Source organism: Echinops telfairi, unplaced genomic scaffold (assembly GCF_000313985.2).
Source record: "Echinops telfairi isolate 266 unplaced genomic scaffold, ASM31398v2 ScPeMD7_7410;HRSCAF=8448, whole genome shotgun sequence".
NCBI lineage: Eukaryota > Metazoa > Chordata > Mammalia > Afrosoricida > Tenrecidae > Echinops > Echinops telfairi.
Genome location: NW_022111310.1, coordinates 18165385 through 18184518, shown reverse-complemented (window position 1 = coordinate 18184518; position 19134 = coordinate 18165385). Strand labels below are relative to the sequence as shown.

Here is a 19134-nt window from a genome sequence, read left to right as displayed (position 1 = left end):
GTAGCAGCCTTCATTTGTTGGCCTAGACCAGCGGTTCTCAACCTGTGGGTCTCAACCCCTGTGGGGAACAAATGAGCCTTTCACAGGGGTCGCCTGATCCATCACAGTAGCAAAATGACAGTGATGAAGTAGCAACAAAAATAATGTTATGGTTGGTGGGGTCACCATAATGTGAGGAACTGTATTAAAGGGTCGTGGCATTAGGAAGGTTGAGAACCACTGGCCTAGACAATGACTCAACATGAGCTGGCCAGATACTTGCTTTTTGCAAGCAGTTGGATGATAGACGTGAAAACCCCAGACCAGGATTTGAAAGAACAAGGTCAGATCCCCAAGCTCTTCCATCTTCATTCCTGGGTGAGCCAGAGGCCCTCCTGTCACTGTGCAGGACTTCAGTCTCCCCTTCCTGTGAGCCTCTGGAAGCCTCGGCACTTGGCAGCACTTTGCAAAGTGCTGATGCAAAGGCGATTTCCATTTCTCAGGCTGCAAACCACACATCTCCCCATCCCTCACTTTCACTTCTAGCAGAAGCACACTCTCAGACCTGCCCAGCTGGCTGGACTCCATCGCAAGGAGCAGGTAGGCTTTAACTGATCAGCCCACTGACTTGATGAATTCTTTATCTACTCCCCCCGGGGACTTTCCTCACTTCCTTGTGCAAACAACGAAGGAAGAAGCACATGAGCACACTGTATATAAATATACTTGGGAAAGCTTTGCTTTTTTTTTTTTTTTTCCTTAAATCAAACTTGGTTTCTGTTGTAGGCGGTACATTCCCTCGCAGGGCAGGGCCGCAGCATGTCGTGGAAGGGAAGCGGGAAGGGGGAGGAGTAGAGAGTGATTAGTTCACGCAACATACAAAGCTGGTCCTCTATTTAATGGGGGGGTCTCCCTGCCAAGGAAGACTCAGTGGGGCCTCCAGGGCCAGCAGAAGCATGGCAGAGGAGCTGGGCTTCCGAGAGACAGCCCGTGTGGAGATGCTCCCAGGAAACGGCAGCCACAGGCCCAGGGCCAGAGCCACGCTGGAGGCCAGGAGCAGCTGCGTGCTGGGCTTGCTCTCCCTGGTGCTGCTCTCCCTCCTGGCAGGGCTCATCGCCTACCTGTTCCTGGGCCAGCTCCCCATCCAGAGAGAGGTCTGCATGTTCCAGGTAAGCAGGACTACACCACTTCTCCTTGGGGGTGGGGGTTGGCCTACAACCCCGCAGAGGACGCCTAGCAGGTTCTTCAGATTTCCACAGAGCCCTTGAGCTATCTATCCCTTGCAAGGGCAGAGAGGGCCAGTTTGGCTTTATTCTCAGATTTCGCAGAAATGCGTTGCCCCTGTCTATATTGATGTGTGGAATAACTTCGACTTGTATTTTCAACTAACGATCATAACATGCTGATCATTTGGGAAACTTTCTTTAAAACAAAAAAGCTGTTTAAGGTACTAGAGGAAAAAAGAAAATCCTTATAAAAAAGGGATCCACTGTTACCATTTGGGGAGATGCAAAGCTATTATTTTAAATGAAATTGTTTTCTTTGGATTCTCTGACTATTGTGTGATTTTCTTCATGTCTATAAATTCATATCAGCATAATACTATAGATGGTTTGTGATATTCCTATATGTGACTGTACTATCATATGCTTAAGCAATATCCAATATTCATTTTTAATGCTCAAGCCTAAAAAACCTCTGGTCTGATTTTGCTGATCTCCCAGATTGTGGGGCATGAGGAATGGTCAGGGGCCAGACGGCTTAGTCAAAAAAGAACATATGGGTCTGAGAAAAGGGTATAGGTGGTCCACAGAAAATGTATTGTTCTGGACTGGGAACAACAAAATTGTACCTGCAAGTCTAAAGAATGTCCAACTAGGTCATTTCCTTTTTAAAAAATGCTCCTATGTAATCTCTAGTGACTGATTTCATTTCAGACACAGTGTCAGATTCCATCAGAGAAACCAAGTTTCTCCGTTGAGTTCAACCATCTTGGCCAACTTCAAAGCAGAGGAGCTGTGAGCCAGACTTGGCCAATATGCAACTTGAGGTTCCCTCGGGGTCAGCACAGAGGCCACCATGCCGGCCGCAGCATTCATGACCCCATGCCACTGTTGGCGAAAAGCAGACATGCGCAGACAGTCAGGATGCTCTTGGGACTGGAGGAGGGCTGCAGGGTTTGGGAGATCAGACTTCCCCCCTTGACCATCATGGGGCTGGCTCCGGTGCAACTAAAGCTGCAGGGACCCTTCAGATGCCTTTAGCCAGAAGACAGGCTTGCATTTAACCAAAGCATAGAGAGGCCTCCAGGAACCAGAGCTTTGCTGGGCCCCGCTGAGCAACACTTCCACCACCCAAGATTGTTGGGGAGCCTCCTCTAGCAGCAGAAGTCAGAGAATATTCTAAGTCTGGAAGATCACGTGACTAGCCCGACCCAGGGAGAACCGGTGGGTTTGCTACTGCTCGTGGAGCAAGGTGGCAGAAGGAGCTATCCCTAGACAGGATGCCCCTGGAAGGGCGATGCCAAGTGCCTTCATTCACTGCAGTGGCGCCCCCAGGCCCCCACCCCAGTCTGTCTCAGTGCCTGGCCTAGGGTGCGAGGGGGCTTCCAAAAGTTCATGGAAAACATTCCATGATCTTCTCATGCCATTTCCCAGCAGCTGTGTAAAGACCCCTTGTAGGTACTCAGGAAATAGATTAGGCGACGACTGTTCACGACGTTGTCATTAGACTCCTCCCCCTAGAGGGTGGGCATCTGGGGACCTTTTGCAGTCCTAGTTTGGCCAGGCTATGCCGTATCTCTGTACATTAGCAGAACGTGGAACGAAGGCGGGGAGAACTCGGCACAGGCTGCAAAAAGGAACAGCTGGCACACTCAAAGATGTGCACCTCAAGATGAGGCAAGCCGCGGGAAGGCCTGTGTGGCGAGATGCTTTAAGAGTTCAGGGAAGCAGCCACAAGTGCTGGTACGCTGCTCCCTGGCTGGGACCCTGGGAAGTCGGTGACCACTCCTTGGCCTTAGTGGAGAGAAGAACCTTAGAGGAACCCAGTGAGAAGGGAAGCCACGGAGAAGGCGTGGCCTGGAAGAGCTGAGGGCTCAATAGAGAAAAGCAGTCACTGGGAGGGGTGTGGGAGCAGTGGCGGAGAAAGCGTGACTCCCTCTCTCTCCCCACCGTCTGACCCCACGGGCCCTATACTACCGGAAGCTTGAGGGTGCAGAGGAGCCAAGAAGCAGATGTGGCCAGCAGTCAGCCTCACAGGCTCACAGCAGGGCCAAAAAGTGGTGCAAGCAGAGCTAGCCCGCTCAGAAGACACGGACGGGCAATCGGGTCACTGAGGAGAGTTTGAGCGGACATAAGGGTGTGATGACTCTTGAAAAGTATTTGGGTTTGAAGCCAAGCTCAGGGCAGAGGCCTTGGGGGCCTGGTTTCCTTCCAGAAGATTGGGGCACTAGTATTGGTGGCAGAGTGACACCGTAAGGCACATTCAGGAGCATTTTGCATCCTGAGTAGGAGGAAAGCTATGTGGATGCGGATGCTGTAAGGGACACTCTACGCCAGGTGCCCTGCAGCTGCAAACTTGATCTTGGCCTTCAGGAGTTCCACATCTGATGCATGAGACGGGCGAGGGAATTGGCTAGTTCAGTTTAGCAGTGCTATGAGAGTCCAGATGTTCTCCCAGCCCAGTCTTAGAGTAGCAGTGATTCAGGAAACCTTCTGGGGGAGAGAAGAAACCCAGGATTAGAAATCTGGGCCATAAGTTTGCATCACAGAGCCCATCCTATTTCCATCAGAAACTGGTCCATCCGTCTCAGGCTGTCGGAGGCAATACGGTCATCCAGGTCCAGCGGAAAGCCCTCGCCGTATAGATCAGCAACATGAGGATCCTGGACGGCTGGAGAGATTTGGCCACACCTGGGTGTTGCTGGTGGCCCTGTAGGATGCGCATCAATTACGTGACAAAAGCAACGCCGCTCTGATGACCTATTCCTCGCTTTCTTTTACAATGACACAGAATCACATTTAGGGAAATACGTTATAAAAACAAATAATAGCCCCAAAAGAGCACAAAATAAATCAGCAACTCTACTTGGGCCCATTAGGGGAACTGGGCAGCTGGGCCACAAGGTGGGGAGAGACGTTCTCAAACCTACATATACTCTGTGGTACAAAATTTCTATATGAGCAGGCTTCAAAAGGTTCGTGGGGGAAAAAATGGAATTAAACAATTATGGAATTCTTCCATGCACTTTGTGAAGCCCCCGTATGTCCGCTGTAGAGAGTTCAGCCTAGAAAAGCCCACGTGGCCGAGTAGAACTGCTCCCTGGGGTCTGTTAGGCTGCAGTCGATACAGAGCAGGGTCACCAGGCCTCTCTCCCAGAGCCGCTGGGTGCGTTCAAACAGTCCAGTTCCTTATGGGAAAAATGGCGAGACAGTAAAGTGCTTGAGGCCCTTGGCTCCTGGAGGCTGTTAGAGTCGTATCTTGGGGAAATCATGGGCAAAACGCTGAACCTTGGGTTGAACGCTTGACCTAGCCAAGCGTTGTCATGGTGCCCAGCATGTTACCGAGGCCTCAGCTTCTCCATGTATGAAATGAGAATGATTAGAAATAGGTGCTTCGAGTGTGTGGCAGCGGGTGGAGGGCTCACCATGGGTGAGGGTGGTGTACAGCGGGAGTCATGACTACGATTATGGCCGGGGACCTTCCCTGACTGAGGAAGTGACATCGCAGAGAGCAGCGGTTCCACCATGGGCCAGTGGCAGGCCAGAGAGCACTTGCTGGGATGCTCCAGGGCTGATCGGTCTCTGATATTTATGAGCTGTCTCGCTCAGTGCTTCCTTCCCCACTCCACTTTTGTCCCCACGCCCCCTACTCTCCTATCCCCAACCCATCCCCTGCCTCCATCCGTCTGCTCCAGCTGGACCCAAGGCCGCCTCTGGGTCTCCACTGAATTCTATGGCCCGCAGTCCCCTGAAGCCAAGCCCGTTTTCACCCAGCATGACATGAGCACACCCATTCTGTGCTCCAAGCAGACAGAAGGCACCAGGCCTGGCACAGACTGGGCATTCAATACCATGGAATAAATCAGGGATGCTGAGGAGGGTGTCCTGCCCAAGATTGCATCACGCCCTGTCTCAGTCCTTCCCTTCCTGCTCTGGCTTCTAGACTCATCCTCATACACACACCCCACGTGCTCACCAACCTTTCGCTTCTTGATTCACATCAATCTCACTTCTACCCACTGGCCCCTCCTATATACACCCTGTTCCTTAAACCCCCCACAAGCCTCTCCGCCCTTTCCTCCTGCTGCCCTCTTCCCCGATCTCTGCCTCACCCGGTTAGTCGCTGGCAGAATAAGAGCCCCTCTGGGTGTGAGCTCAGGCTGCCAACGTACACAGGCTTGAAGGAACTCCTGGTCTCACCCCTTCGTGCCTGTGGCCTTACACGGGCAGACTTCAGAGATGTTTCAAGTTCAGGTCCAGACAACAGCAACAAAAGCCACTCTCACCATAGCAAGGCTCAGGCAAAAAAGCGAGTCGAGCAGAGGTTTTGGTTTGTTTTGTTTTTCCCAGTGCAGGGAAACTTCCTGCTGACACTATGCTGTAGCCCAGTGGGTGTGCCAGAGCACTATGAAAAAGCTTGAAATAGGAGAATTGCCAACAGACGACACAAAGACCCACAAGGAGAACAAGCTGTTAAACAAGGGGGCGGAGAGACTGCTCATTTCAGCGTGGCCACCAACCCTCCTTTTGTAAACAATGAAATTGCTGTAAAATGCAACAAAGGGACGCTCAGATAAAAGGAAGTGTGCCTGTGGTGACGTGGTGTGCCAGGCAGGGTGCTAAGCTTTTTCACAGAGTTTCAGGAAGTAAGACCACGTGCAGGAAGTTCTTAGCGCAGGGTCTGGCCATCACAGGTGTATAGGCGGTATACCAGGTGGTCCCCCAACCCCAGCGACAAGAATGCCACAGAAGTCACACTGTTCATGTCCCTCCTCATCCCTGGGCTTGCCTGCCCCTGGCCAATTCTCCACCTCCGCATGTGACCAGCATTTAAACAAGAAAAGCCTGGTATATAGTAAGTGCTCAAGATGTGCCCATGCCCCTCACCCCCTGAGCACTGAACAGTGTCGGTGCATAGAAGACATGACGTATTTGCTGGAAGGGCAACAGCTTGGAGGAACCAGCAAGTGATCAGATGTCCCTGATCCTTGCATTTCTCTCTGTCAAATAAGGAGTCAAGGTACTTTCTTGATAGTGCCGTGCAGAAATGTCTGCATGATGTCCAGAATGCTGTGGCCCGAAGGTCCATATGCACCAGATATGATTTCCCACCTGGATTCACCTTGGGTTGCTTCCGCTTCTTTCCAATGAGGACAGTCATGTCTCTTTCGTCCAAGACAATTGAGAGGGAAGTGTGCAGTAAACAGTGAAACGCTGACGCTGCAGTGGCGCGCCTTGCTTGCATCCTCAGGATGCTCCTGCGAGGCATGTGCCCAAAGCAAGCCCCATACATGACGAAGGTCAGGCTCTGAGCCAGGGAGGGCAGACGCCGAGGAAGGAGGATCTGTCAGTCCCAAACCCCAACAGCTTGGAGGCAGCTGTGCATCTCAGAATCCACCAGCTCCGTCTCTACCGTGAGCACACACATCCGTCACTCAACTGCACCTCCAGTTCCCAGTCCTCCTACAGGCCACGCACCTCGGTGCCACGACAGCGCAGCCACTGCGAGCGGTCCTGTCCCAGGGCAGCACAGTATCAGCAGGCAAAGGAAGATGCCGCGAGGTGCACAGGAGTGAGCCAGCAAAGGGAGATGGTGTTCCATACCAACCGGACACTAATGACCATCGAGTCCATCCTGACTGGGGCACCCTACAGGACAGGGTAGAACAGCCTCTGTGGGTTTCCAAGACTGTCATCCTTTCTTAAATTATTATTTTAATAAATCATTGTATTGGGGCTTGTACAGCTCTTACTACAATCCAGACATCAATTGTATAGACCACATTTGTACATATGTTGCCGTCATCGTTTTCAAAATATTTTCTTTCTGTTTGAGCCCTTGGTATCGGGTCCTCTTTTTTCCCTCCTCCCCCCACCCTCCCATCCTCATGGACCCCTGATAAATTATAAATTTGTATTATTATTCTCATATCTGACACCACCTGCTGTCTTCCCTTCATAAGACTGTAATTCTTTACAGGAGTAGAAAGCTTCGTCTTTCTCCAAGGAGTAGCTAATGTTTTTGACCTTGAGGTTAGCAGCCCAAAGAGTAATTCAGTTCTATGATAAAAGAGATACAGGAGTAGACCTGCAAATTCAATAGGTATGGGAAAGTGAGTAGGAATGTGTGCATCTGCAGGTTTGTCAGAGAATCATTCTACATATGTATGTACATGAATGGCAACTAGCTCCATGAATGTAGCAGAGCATACAAGGGGCACAATTACGAGAACTTCTTAACCATCACCTTGAGAGAATGTGCCCCTCGGCTTGGGGTTTTAGAACTATAGTCTTGGGGAGTTCAGGGTCAACTGGCAAAGCATAGGCCACAAAGACAATGTTCTTCATCTTACTTTGGTGACCAAGTAGCAACCGGGGTCTTGAAAGCTTACGAGCAGCCATCTGTCGACACCACGATCGGTCTCTTCCCACCTGGAGCAAAGACTGATGGAAATCAAAGACTCAAGAAGCCAATTAGTCAACAGTCTCCATGGCCCTGCGACCAGAAGCACCGGATGATATTCAGCTACTTCTGCTGACCGCTCCCATTAGGATCACAATAGCAGGTCCTGTTCAGAGTCGGGAGAAAAAGTTAGAACCGGATTCAAAATTGAATCTAATGAAAAGCCAGATTTAGACTTTGGTTCGATCAAGACTTGTGGAGTCCCTGAGGCCATGGCCTTAGACACCCTGCTGACATGAACTGAACCCACTTCTAGGGAGCTGCTTAAAAGCCAAACAGTCGACGGGCCTATGAAGTGAAGGATAACATCCATGAGAAACATGCCCCTCGGAACACTCCAAGACAAGACCCCAAAGCCAAGTTCAGAAGGCAGAAAGGGACAGCAAAGAAAGGCCAGGCCCGTGGGGTGAGGAACCCAGCAGGGAAGCGGGGAAAGTGCTGGGACATTCGGGGAGAGCAACCAATGCCGCGGAAGGACATGGGCATGGATTGTTGAATGAGAAACCTATTTGCTCTGTACACTTTCACCCAAACCACAATAAAGGGGGGGGGGGGGGAATCATCTCCCAGCCTGGCAGCAGCAACAAGCTTGCGTTTTGAAATAGGCTGGGAGAGGAGGAGGAATTCCATTCTATCAGCCAATTTGCATTTTGCAGGGCAGGAATCCAGAAGCCAATTGTGGACGGTTGGGTTGCCGCCTTGTCAAGTGTGACTCATGGTTCTCCCATGCCCAGCAGAGGAGCAGCCACTTATACCGTGCTCAAGGCTCTCACTTTTGGAAACAGATCATGGGGCCTTTCTTCCCAAATGCCTCTTCATGGGCTCCAGCTGCCAACCTTCTGGCTAGTGCTAGCGCCCTGACCTGTGCCACCCAAGGACTTTAATACTGTGAACTGGAGAAGGTCACTGAATGAATGTCCATTGGGGAAAGGAAGAACCACCTCCCACCCCCAGAGCACCCAGAGGATCCAACTTCATCACTGGGCATACAGAGCATGAGGGTGCTGCCAGCTAACAGTGACATTGGTAAGAGCCAAGAGAAGGTATGATGATGAGCTGAGAGTACATGCCCCATAGATGCAGTACGCCCAAAGGAAGAAGGCAATGAATGGCATGCCCATTTCATGTGCTCGGTCTTTCCTGAGAAAAAAATAATTATTGCTCATTTACATTGAGAAGGAAACTGAGTCTCACTCTGTGGTAGTTACATAATCTGTTGTCAATTTGAGACTTATGAGTGAAGGGGTGGAGGTTAGCCTTTCAATCAGGTGACAGCTGAATGACTGAATGACCTCATTTGGAGGCACTGAGGAGCTAAACATCTCGCTGGAGGCAGGACACTCAATCACTCCCTGCGAGCCATTCCTGTTGAGAAGACACATGGAGCTATGCTAGAGCCCTGGAGCTGAAAGAGCCACATCAAGACCCCAGCCAGCACTTAGATGCTTTTACCACCACTGGACCCACAAGACTTTGCACCCACTGGCCTGTGGTCTTCCTGCATTTGGCATCATTACATGTGTGTCATGAGTCTGAAGAAGAATTTATAGATTGGTATTGGACATATGGGATAATATCGGACTTATGGACTTGATGTGGACTGGGCTGGAATGTTTTCTCAATATACAATTGCTCTTTTATATAAAACCTTTTCTTATGCACATGAGTGTTTCTATGAATTTGCTTCTCTAGTCTACCCGGACGAGCACACTGAGGTCAGGTGACATGCTGAAACCAAAAGACAAGGAGACAACAGAGCTGCACCTTTCTGATTTTGCTAGATCACCAAAACCCACTCTTTGTTGTGTAACATGCTGAAGGCTGCTAGCAAAGCCTTGTCCAGTGCGCTGGGAAGAAAGGAAATGACCTCGGGAAAGAACAGTCCCGGGCTATGGATCTCCCTGTGCCCGTACAAACAAACAGGAAGGAGCAAAAGTAAGGGAAGGGGCCGACTGCCTGTGTCTTTCTTCTGGAAGTGCTGGGAGACACATTATGGGTAATAAAACAGGCATGCCTATCCGTCGCAGCATTTATGACCGAGAGTAATGAATGTCTCTTTCTGTTTATGAATTTACTGGTAAATGACTATAAATCATGGGAGGAAAGGCAAAGAGGGTCATTGGCTAAAAAGCACTGGAGAGATTTGTCTGGTGAAATGCCAGTAAAAGAATCCCAGACCAGACTTCAACCCGGAGCTCCAAGACAGGAACGCAACACACTGACATGAAGTAAGGAACCGATGGAGAGGCCTGGGGGGTCGGCACTGAAGCTGCAGCTCGGGAAGAGGGGAAGGGGGACTGGTTTGGTCAGAGTGCATGTGAGCCAATGAGGGGGGAAGGGGAAGAAAAGGAAAGAGTGGAGCACATCCTGGCTCTCCAAGCCCTGGGGACAATGTGCCTGTTCAGAACAGTGATGCACAGAGATGACCACGGGGCTGGCCCCACCATGGGACACAGCATTCCTCGTTGACCCGTCACACCACTGGGGACAGCACTGGAGACAAACGGCGGGAATTGTGCCTGCCATGAGCTCACCACGCCAAATGCCAGCCTCTGGGGGCATGCATCAGAGCAGCAGGGAGAGCAGAGCAATGAGGTCCTCAGGGATAGAGGTGGTGCCGGGACACAGCACCCCATCAGACTTGACTGGAAAGCACACGTGAAGGGAAACAAACAGACCCTGAACTATTCATACGGTTATATATGAATGCATGTGTGTGTGTTATTGTTGTTGTAGCCATTGTTTTATTTTCTGTTGTCGCTTCGTTGCACTCAGTCTGGTGATGGTACATAGCATGTCTACCTGGAAGGGATAGGCAGGATAAACAAGCCAAAAGAGAGAGCAACGGGAAGACACATCAGGGGAGCATGGGGATAGGGAAAGGGGTGGGGAGGGGGGGAAGAAGAGGGTGTTAACAAGCACAGGGACAAGGGAGCAACAAGTGATCCAAAATCAATGTCAAGGAGGGTGTTGGAGGCCTTGCAGGGCTGGATCAAGGGCAATGTAACCGAGAGGAATGCCTAAAACCCAAATGAAGGCAGAACATGATAGTGGGGCAAGAGGAAAAAGTACAAAGAAATAGAGGGAAGAACTAGGAGGCAAAGGATAGTCATAGAGATGTAAATACAGGCATATAAAGCTGTAAATATATTTATATATGATGAGGGGGAAATAGATCTATGTACATATATTTATAGGTTGAGTATTAAGGTTGTGTGTGTGTTATTGTTGTTGTAGCCACTTAGATGCTTTTACCACCACTGGACCCACAAGACTTTGCACCCACTGGCCTGTGATCTTCCTGCATTACCGCCAACATCCATGCCGCCCCCCGCCCCCCACCAAAAAAAGAAAAATCAAATGGAAGTGAAAATTGCATACCTTATAGAAACGAAGACAAAAGGGTCAAACTAAAAGATCTCTTTCTTACATTTTTGAATGAAGAAGCTGTGACTGAAGTCACTGAGGCTACACTTTACCTTCTTATCTTTCCTCCCTCTGTCTTCCGGGTGCCCAAGCATCTGCATCATTCACCCGTTGCGTAATCCAGCGGCAGGCACCATGTAGTCCAAGGCACCACAAATAGAGTGGTAAGCCAGGTGGCCCACGTTTCCACCTGCACAAAGCTTAAGTTCTACTAGAGAGAGAAGGATAATAGATGCACAAATATTATCACTTTTGGGAGTGATAATGTTCAAGGGATTCTCACCCAGTGGTTTAAGATTTTTTTTTTTTAAGGAAAAATAAATCCCATTTTTCTGGGGGGCTTGGGGGCCCATGTCTAAGTCAATTTGGATACAGTGACCATCACCCCTTAGGGAGTCATTGATCTCCTTCGTGCAGTGGGTTGGTTTGGGGGTACACTGTCTTTGAATCGTTCACTGTGGTTGTCTCTTATGGCTGGAGCACAACAGACTTAGGTAGTAAGACTGAAATTGGCACCTAAATGCCCAGGTAAGTCTGTGGGTCTTACTGTGTCTAGAAGGGCCTGGGGAGCCCCTGAGGATTTGGGAGCAGAGTTGTGTCTCGCCCAATAGAGAGAGGCTCCAGACAAAGCCCACTGGAGGCAGGCTAGTGAATGGACCCAAGAAAGGGAGAAATCAGAGGCAGGGAGACCATCCCGTGAGGAGGCTGCTGATCAGATCCAAAAGAGCAGAGTGCCGAGACCTGGAATGGAAGCACAACTGAAGGGGGCGATCACAGCAAGAGAAACGACAAGGCTTGGGTGTATGGAAGAAGAAGCAAAGTCCAGATTTCAGGTCTGATCACTGAGGAGGAAGCAGGAGTGGTGCCGTTGAGAGCATTGGGTAAGAGAGGAAAGCGAGCTGTGGGCCCAGTGAAGGCAATCAATCATTGGAAGACAAGGCGTCTGCCCACAAGAAGGCTTCCAGCAGAGGCCAGGTGGTGTAACTGGAGAGTGAACAGAGCCTGCAGGTCCGGGCTCTCACGAGGTCACTGTTGTTCACAGACCTGCTCTCTCCTACTCCCTACCTAACTCCAAGAATAGCACAATCACACCTCCATTGGCAAGGGGAGGGATCCTTGTACAGCGAACCACAGCACATGTAGATGCACAGAGGCAAAAACACATGAGTTCAAACTCTCCCGCTGATAGAGTTGTATCCCTTATACTCCCTCTGATACACTATTCCTCGGTCACACATTCTCTCTCCCTCTTGTGCTCCCATAGTTTTAAGATATAAAACCCAACTCACTGCCAGGGAACTGATGCTGACTCATCTTGACCCAGACTATTCGTGGATGAGGCAGAACGCCCCCTGTGAGCTTCTGAGACTCTAACTTTTTATGACAGTAGAACGCCTTGCCTTTCTCCCTCAGAGTGGCTGGCGGTTTCAAGCTGCTGACCTTGCGTTGACACCACAACCCATAACCACTCTGCCGCCAGGGCGCCTCAGTTTTAAGATAGAAAACTGATCAAATGATCATGATAATGGGAAGGTGGCTTTGTTAGTGGGGACTGTGTGATCATAAGAACCAAGTAAGAAGAGTTGGAGTTAGGTCAGAACTACATCAGAGAAGGTTTTTTAGAAACAAAATTTGAAACAGTGTCTTCATTCCCAAGCCAAGAGCTCCATTTTGCTCTTGAACTTTATATTCAGGCAAGCAAAGGACGGTTCTCTCATTTCTCATGCACTGATTTGCCTTACACTGTATAATGCGATCTTAAAATGAATACTGGGGGCCATTTAGGGAAAGGGATGTTATTTTACAAATGTGAAAGCTAAAGTTCAAAGAGGTTAATGTAGCTGGCTCAAGATCATACGGTTAACAGATGATGGGAAGAGGATTCCATTTTTCATTTGCTCCAAAGCAGTTACTCTTCGGCACGCGACTGTCTGAGGTGGCTCACACATGAGGCTGGTAAAAATGAAGGCTCCGTGCATCAAAAGGAAACAAGGAAGTATTGTGGAGGCTGATCAGGAGAATGTGGCCATTCTTTCTGTCTCACTTCTTTTGAGGGGAAGTGGGTGGTCATTGTTTTTAAATAGTTCTACTATTTAGATGGTGAGCAGGAAAAGAAAATAAAGCAAGCGTCAACTGTTGTTATTTGTTCAAGCCATAGAAACAAGTACACGGTGGCAGTGTCCTCTCCCAGAGGATAGGAAAAGTCCTGTTTTGACGTTGCTTTTCAGAGATAAGCGTAAGCAAGAGAAGGTCACTGAAGTGACAGGAGGAGGAAAACCAGGAGTGTGGGCACAAAATGACCCTCCATCCAAATGCTTGCATTGCCATGCCCTTCCTCTCCGGGCCCCCAGGCTGAGGAGCAGCAGCCTCTTAGTGATGCCTGTGCTATGAGTCCTGGTAGCGTTATGGGCGAGGTGTTGGACTGCAACCAAAAGGTTGGTGGTTCAAACTCACAAGCTGCTCGCAGGAAGAAGATGAAGCAGTCTACTCCTGTAAAAAATGTACAACCTCAGAAACTCTGACTGGGGTGCTCTGAGTCAGAATTGGTTCGATGGCAGTGGATTTGGCTTGGGTTTCATGGGCAGCTTGCTTTGTGTACGTGTTGGGGTCTGGGTGATACAACTGGCCTGAATCATATCTGTCTCTTCCAACAGCCTCAAAAGGGACAAGAGTTTGGACCATCACATCAGAGAGCCTGTAAGTCAATTCATCTTTAATGCCTTTTCTTGTGGGGAATAAGAACATTCCTGGTAGTTCTGATGTACAGGAGGCTCAGCATTGGGTCTGAAATGGACAAATCCTCGGCCAAAGGATGCCAATCCAGGAAAACAATGAGGCTCCTCTGTAGGCGCCAAGAAAGTTCAAGACTCCTGGTGTGGGGGACTCATGGTCAGAGCTCAGACCTCACCTATCTATGCCTCAATTTCTTCATCGGCAGAAATTGTTTTAGTGGTACTTACCTGATAATATTTGTATGAATTCAAGAAATGCAATCTTATAAGAGAACAATGCCCTAGGAGTGGACCTAGGAGATCAAAGGTACTCCTTGAACTTTTGATTGTGATGAGAGTCATCATCGTCTTTATTGCAGTGAGAATACACTTGTCCAATTTGATCATCTCTGAGAACCAAAGAGAAATCCTAACTTCTTCTAGAATAGTACGGAGGAAACAGGCCTAAAGAGGGTCAGTGGCCTGCCAAAGTCAATGAGTGACAGAGCGGTTTCCATCTGTTCCCCATCCTGGTTGTCAGTCCATCCATAGACATCAGTGGGTATGGTTAATGGGACACTGCAGAAGACACAGGCTAATTAGCTCCCACAGGACCAGCCGGAGCAGATGGCTGAAAGAGGAAAGGAGAGGCAAGCTGTTGTTTGTTGAGAACTGACCCTGTGCCAGGGATCATGCTGAGCACCCTCCATTCATGGGAGGGATTGCTGAACCCAACCTGAAAGCAGAGTCTCAGGCAGGGAGGCAACGTGCCCCAAGCCATGTGGCCCAAATTCATTTGCATTCAAGACTCTGCCTCCTCAATCTTCTCCTGTCTCGGTTCCAATCCAAACCGCCCCCCTAAGGGGTGGAATGCTCAACCTGAAGAAGAGGCCTGCTTCTCTCCCATCATAGGCTCCATGCAGAACCCCCAAGTACTGGCTTCTCTTGCGTCATCTTTTGACCCTTACAAAGTAGGTTTCTCCTTTTGTTACAGACAAACAGTCCAGAGCAGATGGAGCTAAGCCAAGGGCACACCTGACAGGTAACTAGCCTTGATGTGTTTTCCAAACATGTCCCAAGGTTTCATTCAGAGACTTTGCCAAGCTTGTTCTAATGGCTTCCAACTAGTCTCAAGACCATTTGGTAACTTTAACTCTTCCTCTCCCAGCAGCTTTTCTTTCTGTGAGGGGCCCAACGGCTCATGCCTCCAGAGGGTTTCCTTTCCAACCCTAACAGTCCCCTTCTTTTATTCCTTCCTCTCTCCTCCCTCCCATTCATTCAAAGACCCAGTATTCAGAAATGGCTTTCCTTGACGCAGAGCTTCGAGTAATTCTGAATCCAGTAACAGGTGAAAGATGCCTTGAGTTTCCAATGTAGGAGATCCTGTAAGGTCCCTGGTTCAAAACCACCAGCTGATCGGCAGGAGAAAGGTGGGACTTGCTACTTCTGCAAACAGTTAACAGGCTCAGAAACTCACAGGGAGAGTTCTACCCTGCCCTGTGGGATCACGGTGAATCGGCATCGACTGGAGGTTTGGTTTTAGTTGGGCTGTGTCTTGTGTGGAAAATGGGATCAGGGAGAAACTGAGGGTCTCCATCAGTCACCACTTGCCTATAAGAATGGGAAGGATTAAAACAGGGTGAGAAAGCAAACTCTAAAATAACTCTGGGATTTCTACCAACTGAATAAATGACTCTGAGTCCAGAGTGGCCACTCTTCCTGCTACATGGAGGGAGTTGAGTTGAAAGAGGGTAGGGGCGACCCAACTTGTGCTGAGCTCCCAATATATGCCAGGTAATAAATATGTCCATCAGTTCTCTCATGCGCTCACACGTCAGCCCAGTGGAACAGAGATTTGTCATCCCATCCACAGATAAGGCAACTGAGTATTGAGTCACTAAATTCATTCGTCCAAAATCGCACGACTAGGAAGTACAAGAATTGAGATCCAAAACCTGGCTGTCACGACTGTACTGCTTGTATTAGACTTATTTCCTAACCAAGCCCCACCCTTGCTCTCATGCTGGGTTGGTATAGCTAATTGCATATAAGCTTCACAGAACTATTTCTGAATTTTGCTTTCATGACATCCAAGAGGAATTTGTTTAATCCACAAACACGGAGTCAAAACTTTCAGGGTTGCATAACAAAAGTCATGTGCAAAGACTTTGCAAAGAAGCACCGGTGCTCTTCAGGGGCCATTCGCTCCTGGGACCAGACCAGAATACACACTTTCTGGGCATGTGTCATCATTGTGAATGAAGCTTTAAGAAAAACTCTTAAGAACCAGGTCTCTGGTCACCCACCTGGAATGAAGCTTGCAAAATGGTGTCTTTAAACATAATCTAGCCCCAAACTGTAGCTGCCAGCACATAAAAGTCATAGTTATGGATTTCAAAAACAATTGCAGGAACTTAAAAATGTGACTTTTGAAGCATGCTAATCTGATTGCAGATAATCTTCTTGAAAATCAATTATTTTAATCAGTCATTTGATTTTATTCATTTTCCCTACACTGCCATAGACATTTCATAAAAATATTCATTCACAGGTGCTATATAATATACACTTGTGAGCAATGCAGACATATGAACAGGAAAAATGTAAATTAAAAGATTTATTTTTTTACTTCTCTGAAATGAGAGAGAATGATTTATTTGGGGGGGGGTGTCAGATAATTATTTCTAGAGTACAGTTGTATACAATGTTAGAGATTTATCCCCAGTTCACAGAGAGAAAATTGAGGTTCAGAAAACAGCAGGAACCTGTGTGTCTGGTTCCTAAACTAGTGTGTGGCAGAACTGGGCTTGAAACTGGATCTAAATGGCCCCAAGCCCGGTCCAATTCTATTACACAAACTACTGGCTTATCGTTTGCCTTAATCTCTGCAGAGTAACATGTCCAAAATGTTCTAGATCTCTGGCTCTAGTATATGCCCTGCCTGTTGCTTCTTTATTAATCACTCCCTACATTTTATGTGCCTTGGACCATAGAAGGAAAACAGAAATGGTAGAGAACACTTGAATCAGTCTCTTTGTCCTCTGTCTGTCTGTCTGAAACATCTTCTCTTTGTAGCATAGCTCTTCTAAAACAGCGACATTTTAAAAGTGAGTGTCGCTTGGAGGCTAGTCGTAATAGTTCAGTGTTTTACTATTCCCTCTCTTTGCCTTCTTTCCACAGATGGTCCTCTCCTTTTTCTTCTTCTTCGCCTTCTCCTCCTGCTCCTCCTTCTCCTTTCACTTCTTTCTTAATGAAAAATAAGAAAACTCAGTTCAGAGAGACAAAATCTTTGACTAAGCTCACCCAGCTCAAGATGCTGCTCTCTTGGACCAAACATTGACATCCATTCATACATCCTCTGTGGCTTCTCCCCCAAGACACCTGGCTGTTGGTTTTATTCAGCCACCTTATTCTTCCTTGAAGGATAGGAGACTTGTTCGCAAAGTGGGCAGGTTCCTGCACAAGCCAATCCAACCTCTGCCTTGTCTTTGTAGTTGTGAAACCAACGCCCACACAGAACGTGAAAAATCAGTTCCCGGCTCTGCATTGGGAGCATGAACTCGGCTTGGCCTTCACCAAGAACCGGATGAACTACACCGATAAATCCCTGATTATCCCAGAGTCGGGGGATTACTTTGTCTACTCACAGATCACATTCCGAGGGACCACATCTGAGTGTGGCCAAGGAAGACAAGCAAGCAAGCCAGATTCCATCATCGTTACAGTCACCAAGGTAACAGTCCGGTACCCCGAGCCTACTCAGCTCCTCACAGGAACCAAGTCAGTGTGTGAAATAACCAACAACTGGTTCCACCCCATCTACCTGGGGGCTGTGTTCTCATTGCACGAAGGTGATAAATTGATGGTGAATGTCAGCGACATCTCCTTGATTGATTACACAAAAGAAGATAAAACCTTCTTCGGAGCCTTCTTGCTATAAGGGCACTGCGGATGACATTGAGCCTTCTTGCTGTAAGGGTACTGTGGATGACATTGAGCCTTCTTGCTGTAAGGGTACTGTGGATGACATTGAGCCTTCTTGCTGTAAGGGTACTGTGGATGACATTGAGCCTTCTTGCTATAAGGGCACTACAGATGACATTGTGTGAAGGGCCTCTGCCTCTGCCTGTTAGTTGCTTTTCCTCCATATAGATAGGGGTTTCCTTGGGGCCAATGTGATATTCCATAGAGGCAGTGGGTTAACTATGACTTAGGACCCAAACATTAGCATTTTATATGCCTTATTGATGAAAATACTAATTGGAAAGGACAGAAGAGAACAGACTTGGAAGAGTAATGAGTTTCCGAACATTAAAATATGGATCACTGAATGATCCACTCAGATCAAGATTAGAAAAGGAACATTCTCTGCCTTCCTGCTACACATTGGTCACCAGGGCCTATTGGATCCAGAAGTCAAGGAGCCTTCTACAAAGGCCAACATCCTAGAAAGCACGTGTAAGCCCTCTCAAGATAAAACCCCGACTTTGTTTCCCGAAGCACATACCTGTGCGCCCTGCTTGAAATGTGAAAAGAGAGCTGGTACTTCTCACAAACCTTCTCAAAAGAGAGCGTGGCTGTCATGCACTATAGGGCATGTGAGAAAAGCTGTCTTTCCTTTCATGGTGGACACAGGCATCAAAAGAAGCACGTCAGAGTTCCACCTGGGTATTGAAAACACAGTGCCGTTTCCTTGAGCACCTGTTACGAGCTGGGAACTGGTGTGGAGATTATGAAGAACAAGATTAAACTCTACTCCAATCTCATATGAACATCTCCAGATGCCTCCTGGTCAAATATTACTCAACATGCACCAAGGATTAGCTCCAAATCTTAAGAAAACAACAGCTGATACCGTTATATAAGCTTTGTGGGGCCCTCCTGAATACGTAAGCCATGTAGCTGAGTACTTCACTCCGAAAACTAGAATACAGAAATTCTAGCTAAGAAGAGAGCTAGAAAACAAACGCAATGGCCGGGGGACCATGAACTTATTCCCAGGGGTTACAGTCAATCAACAAATCTGAAGAATTTCACTTAGAGCTGCTTTGAGACTTGATGTGCAATTTACATGCAGAGTGTTGGGTTGGTATTTTTCCTTTAAAATACACAAAGGAATTTAGATATGGGATTAGCTGATCAACCCAGTCAAGGGTGTCTTGCCCAGAGCAGAGGCTGGGTGTGGAGAAGGTCCCTCGTGTGCTTCAATGGGATTATAGTCTCCAGTTGGTCTGATGTTTTATCACTGATGCAGAGCAGACATTTCTGCTCTTGCCCTCTGTTGACCTGCTTATAAAGCAGAAATCATGGCCTCCACCCGTCTCCTTCCCAG

The 19134-nt window shown here is 48.3% G+C and overlaps 1 protein-coding gene across 2 annotated transcripts; it reads left to right on the top strand.

Annotated features, from left to right (window-relative positions):
* The first annotated feature begins 935 nt into the window (after positions 1–935).
* On the top strand, positions 936–17960 carry TNFSF15 (TNF superfamily member 15). 2 transcript variants are annotated; one of them, XM_045296632.1, is made up of 5 exons: positions 936–1133; positions 7324–7341; positions 13746–13788; positions 14797–14844; positions 17297–17960. In XM_045296632.1, the coding sequence occupies exons 1-5, from the start codon at positions 936–938 to the stop codon at positions 17740–17742; spliced, it is 753 nt and encodes a 250-aa protein (XP_045152567.1). In that variant the 3' UTR covers positions 17743–17960. The 2 variants fall into 2 exon arrangements, with proteins under 2 accessions (XP_045152567.1, XP_004712605.1); XM_004712548.2 differs by lacking the exon at positions 7324–7341 and having other exon boundaries at positions 936–1148.
* Positions 17961–19134: the final 1174 nt, after the last annotated feature.

Excerpts from the sequence above, each read along its gene's own strand:
- TNFSF15 (XM_045296632.1), top strand. The coding sequence starts at position 936 with ATGGCAGAGGAGCTGGGCTTCCGAGAGACAGCCCGTGTGGAGATGCTC. Across the intron at positions 13,789-14,796 it reads ACCATCACATCAGAGAGCCT|ACAAACAGTCCAGAGCAGAT; the intron begins GTAAGTCAATTC and ends CTTTTGTTACAG. Across the intron at positions 14,845-17,296 it reads GCCAAGGGCACACCTGACAG|TTGTGAAACCAACGCCCACA; the intron begins GTAACTAGCCTT and ends TTGTCTTTGTAG.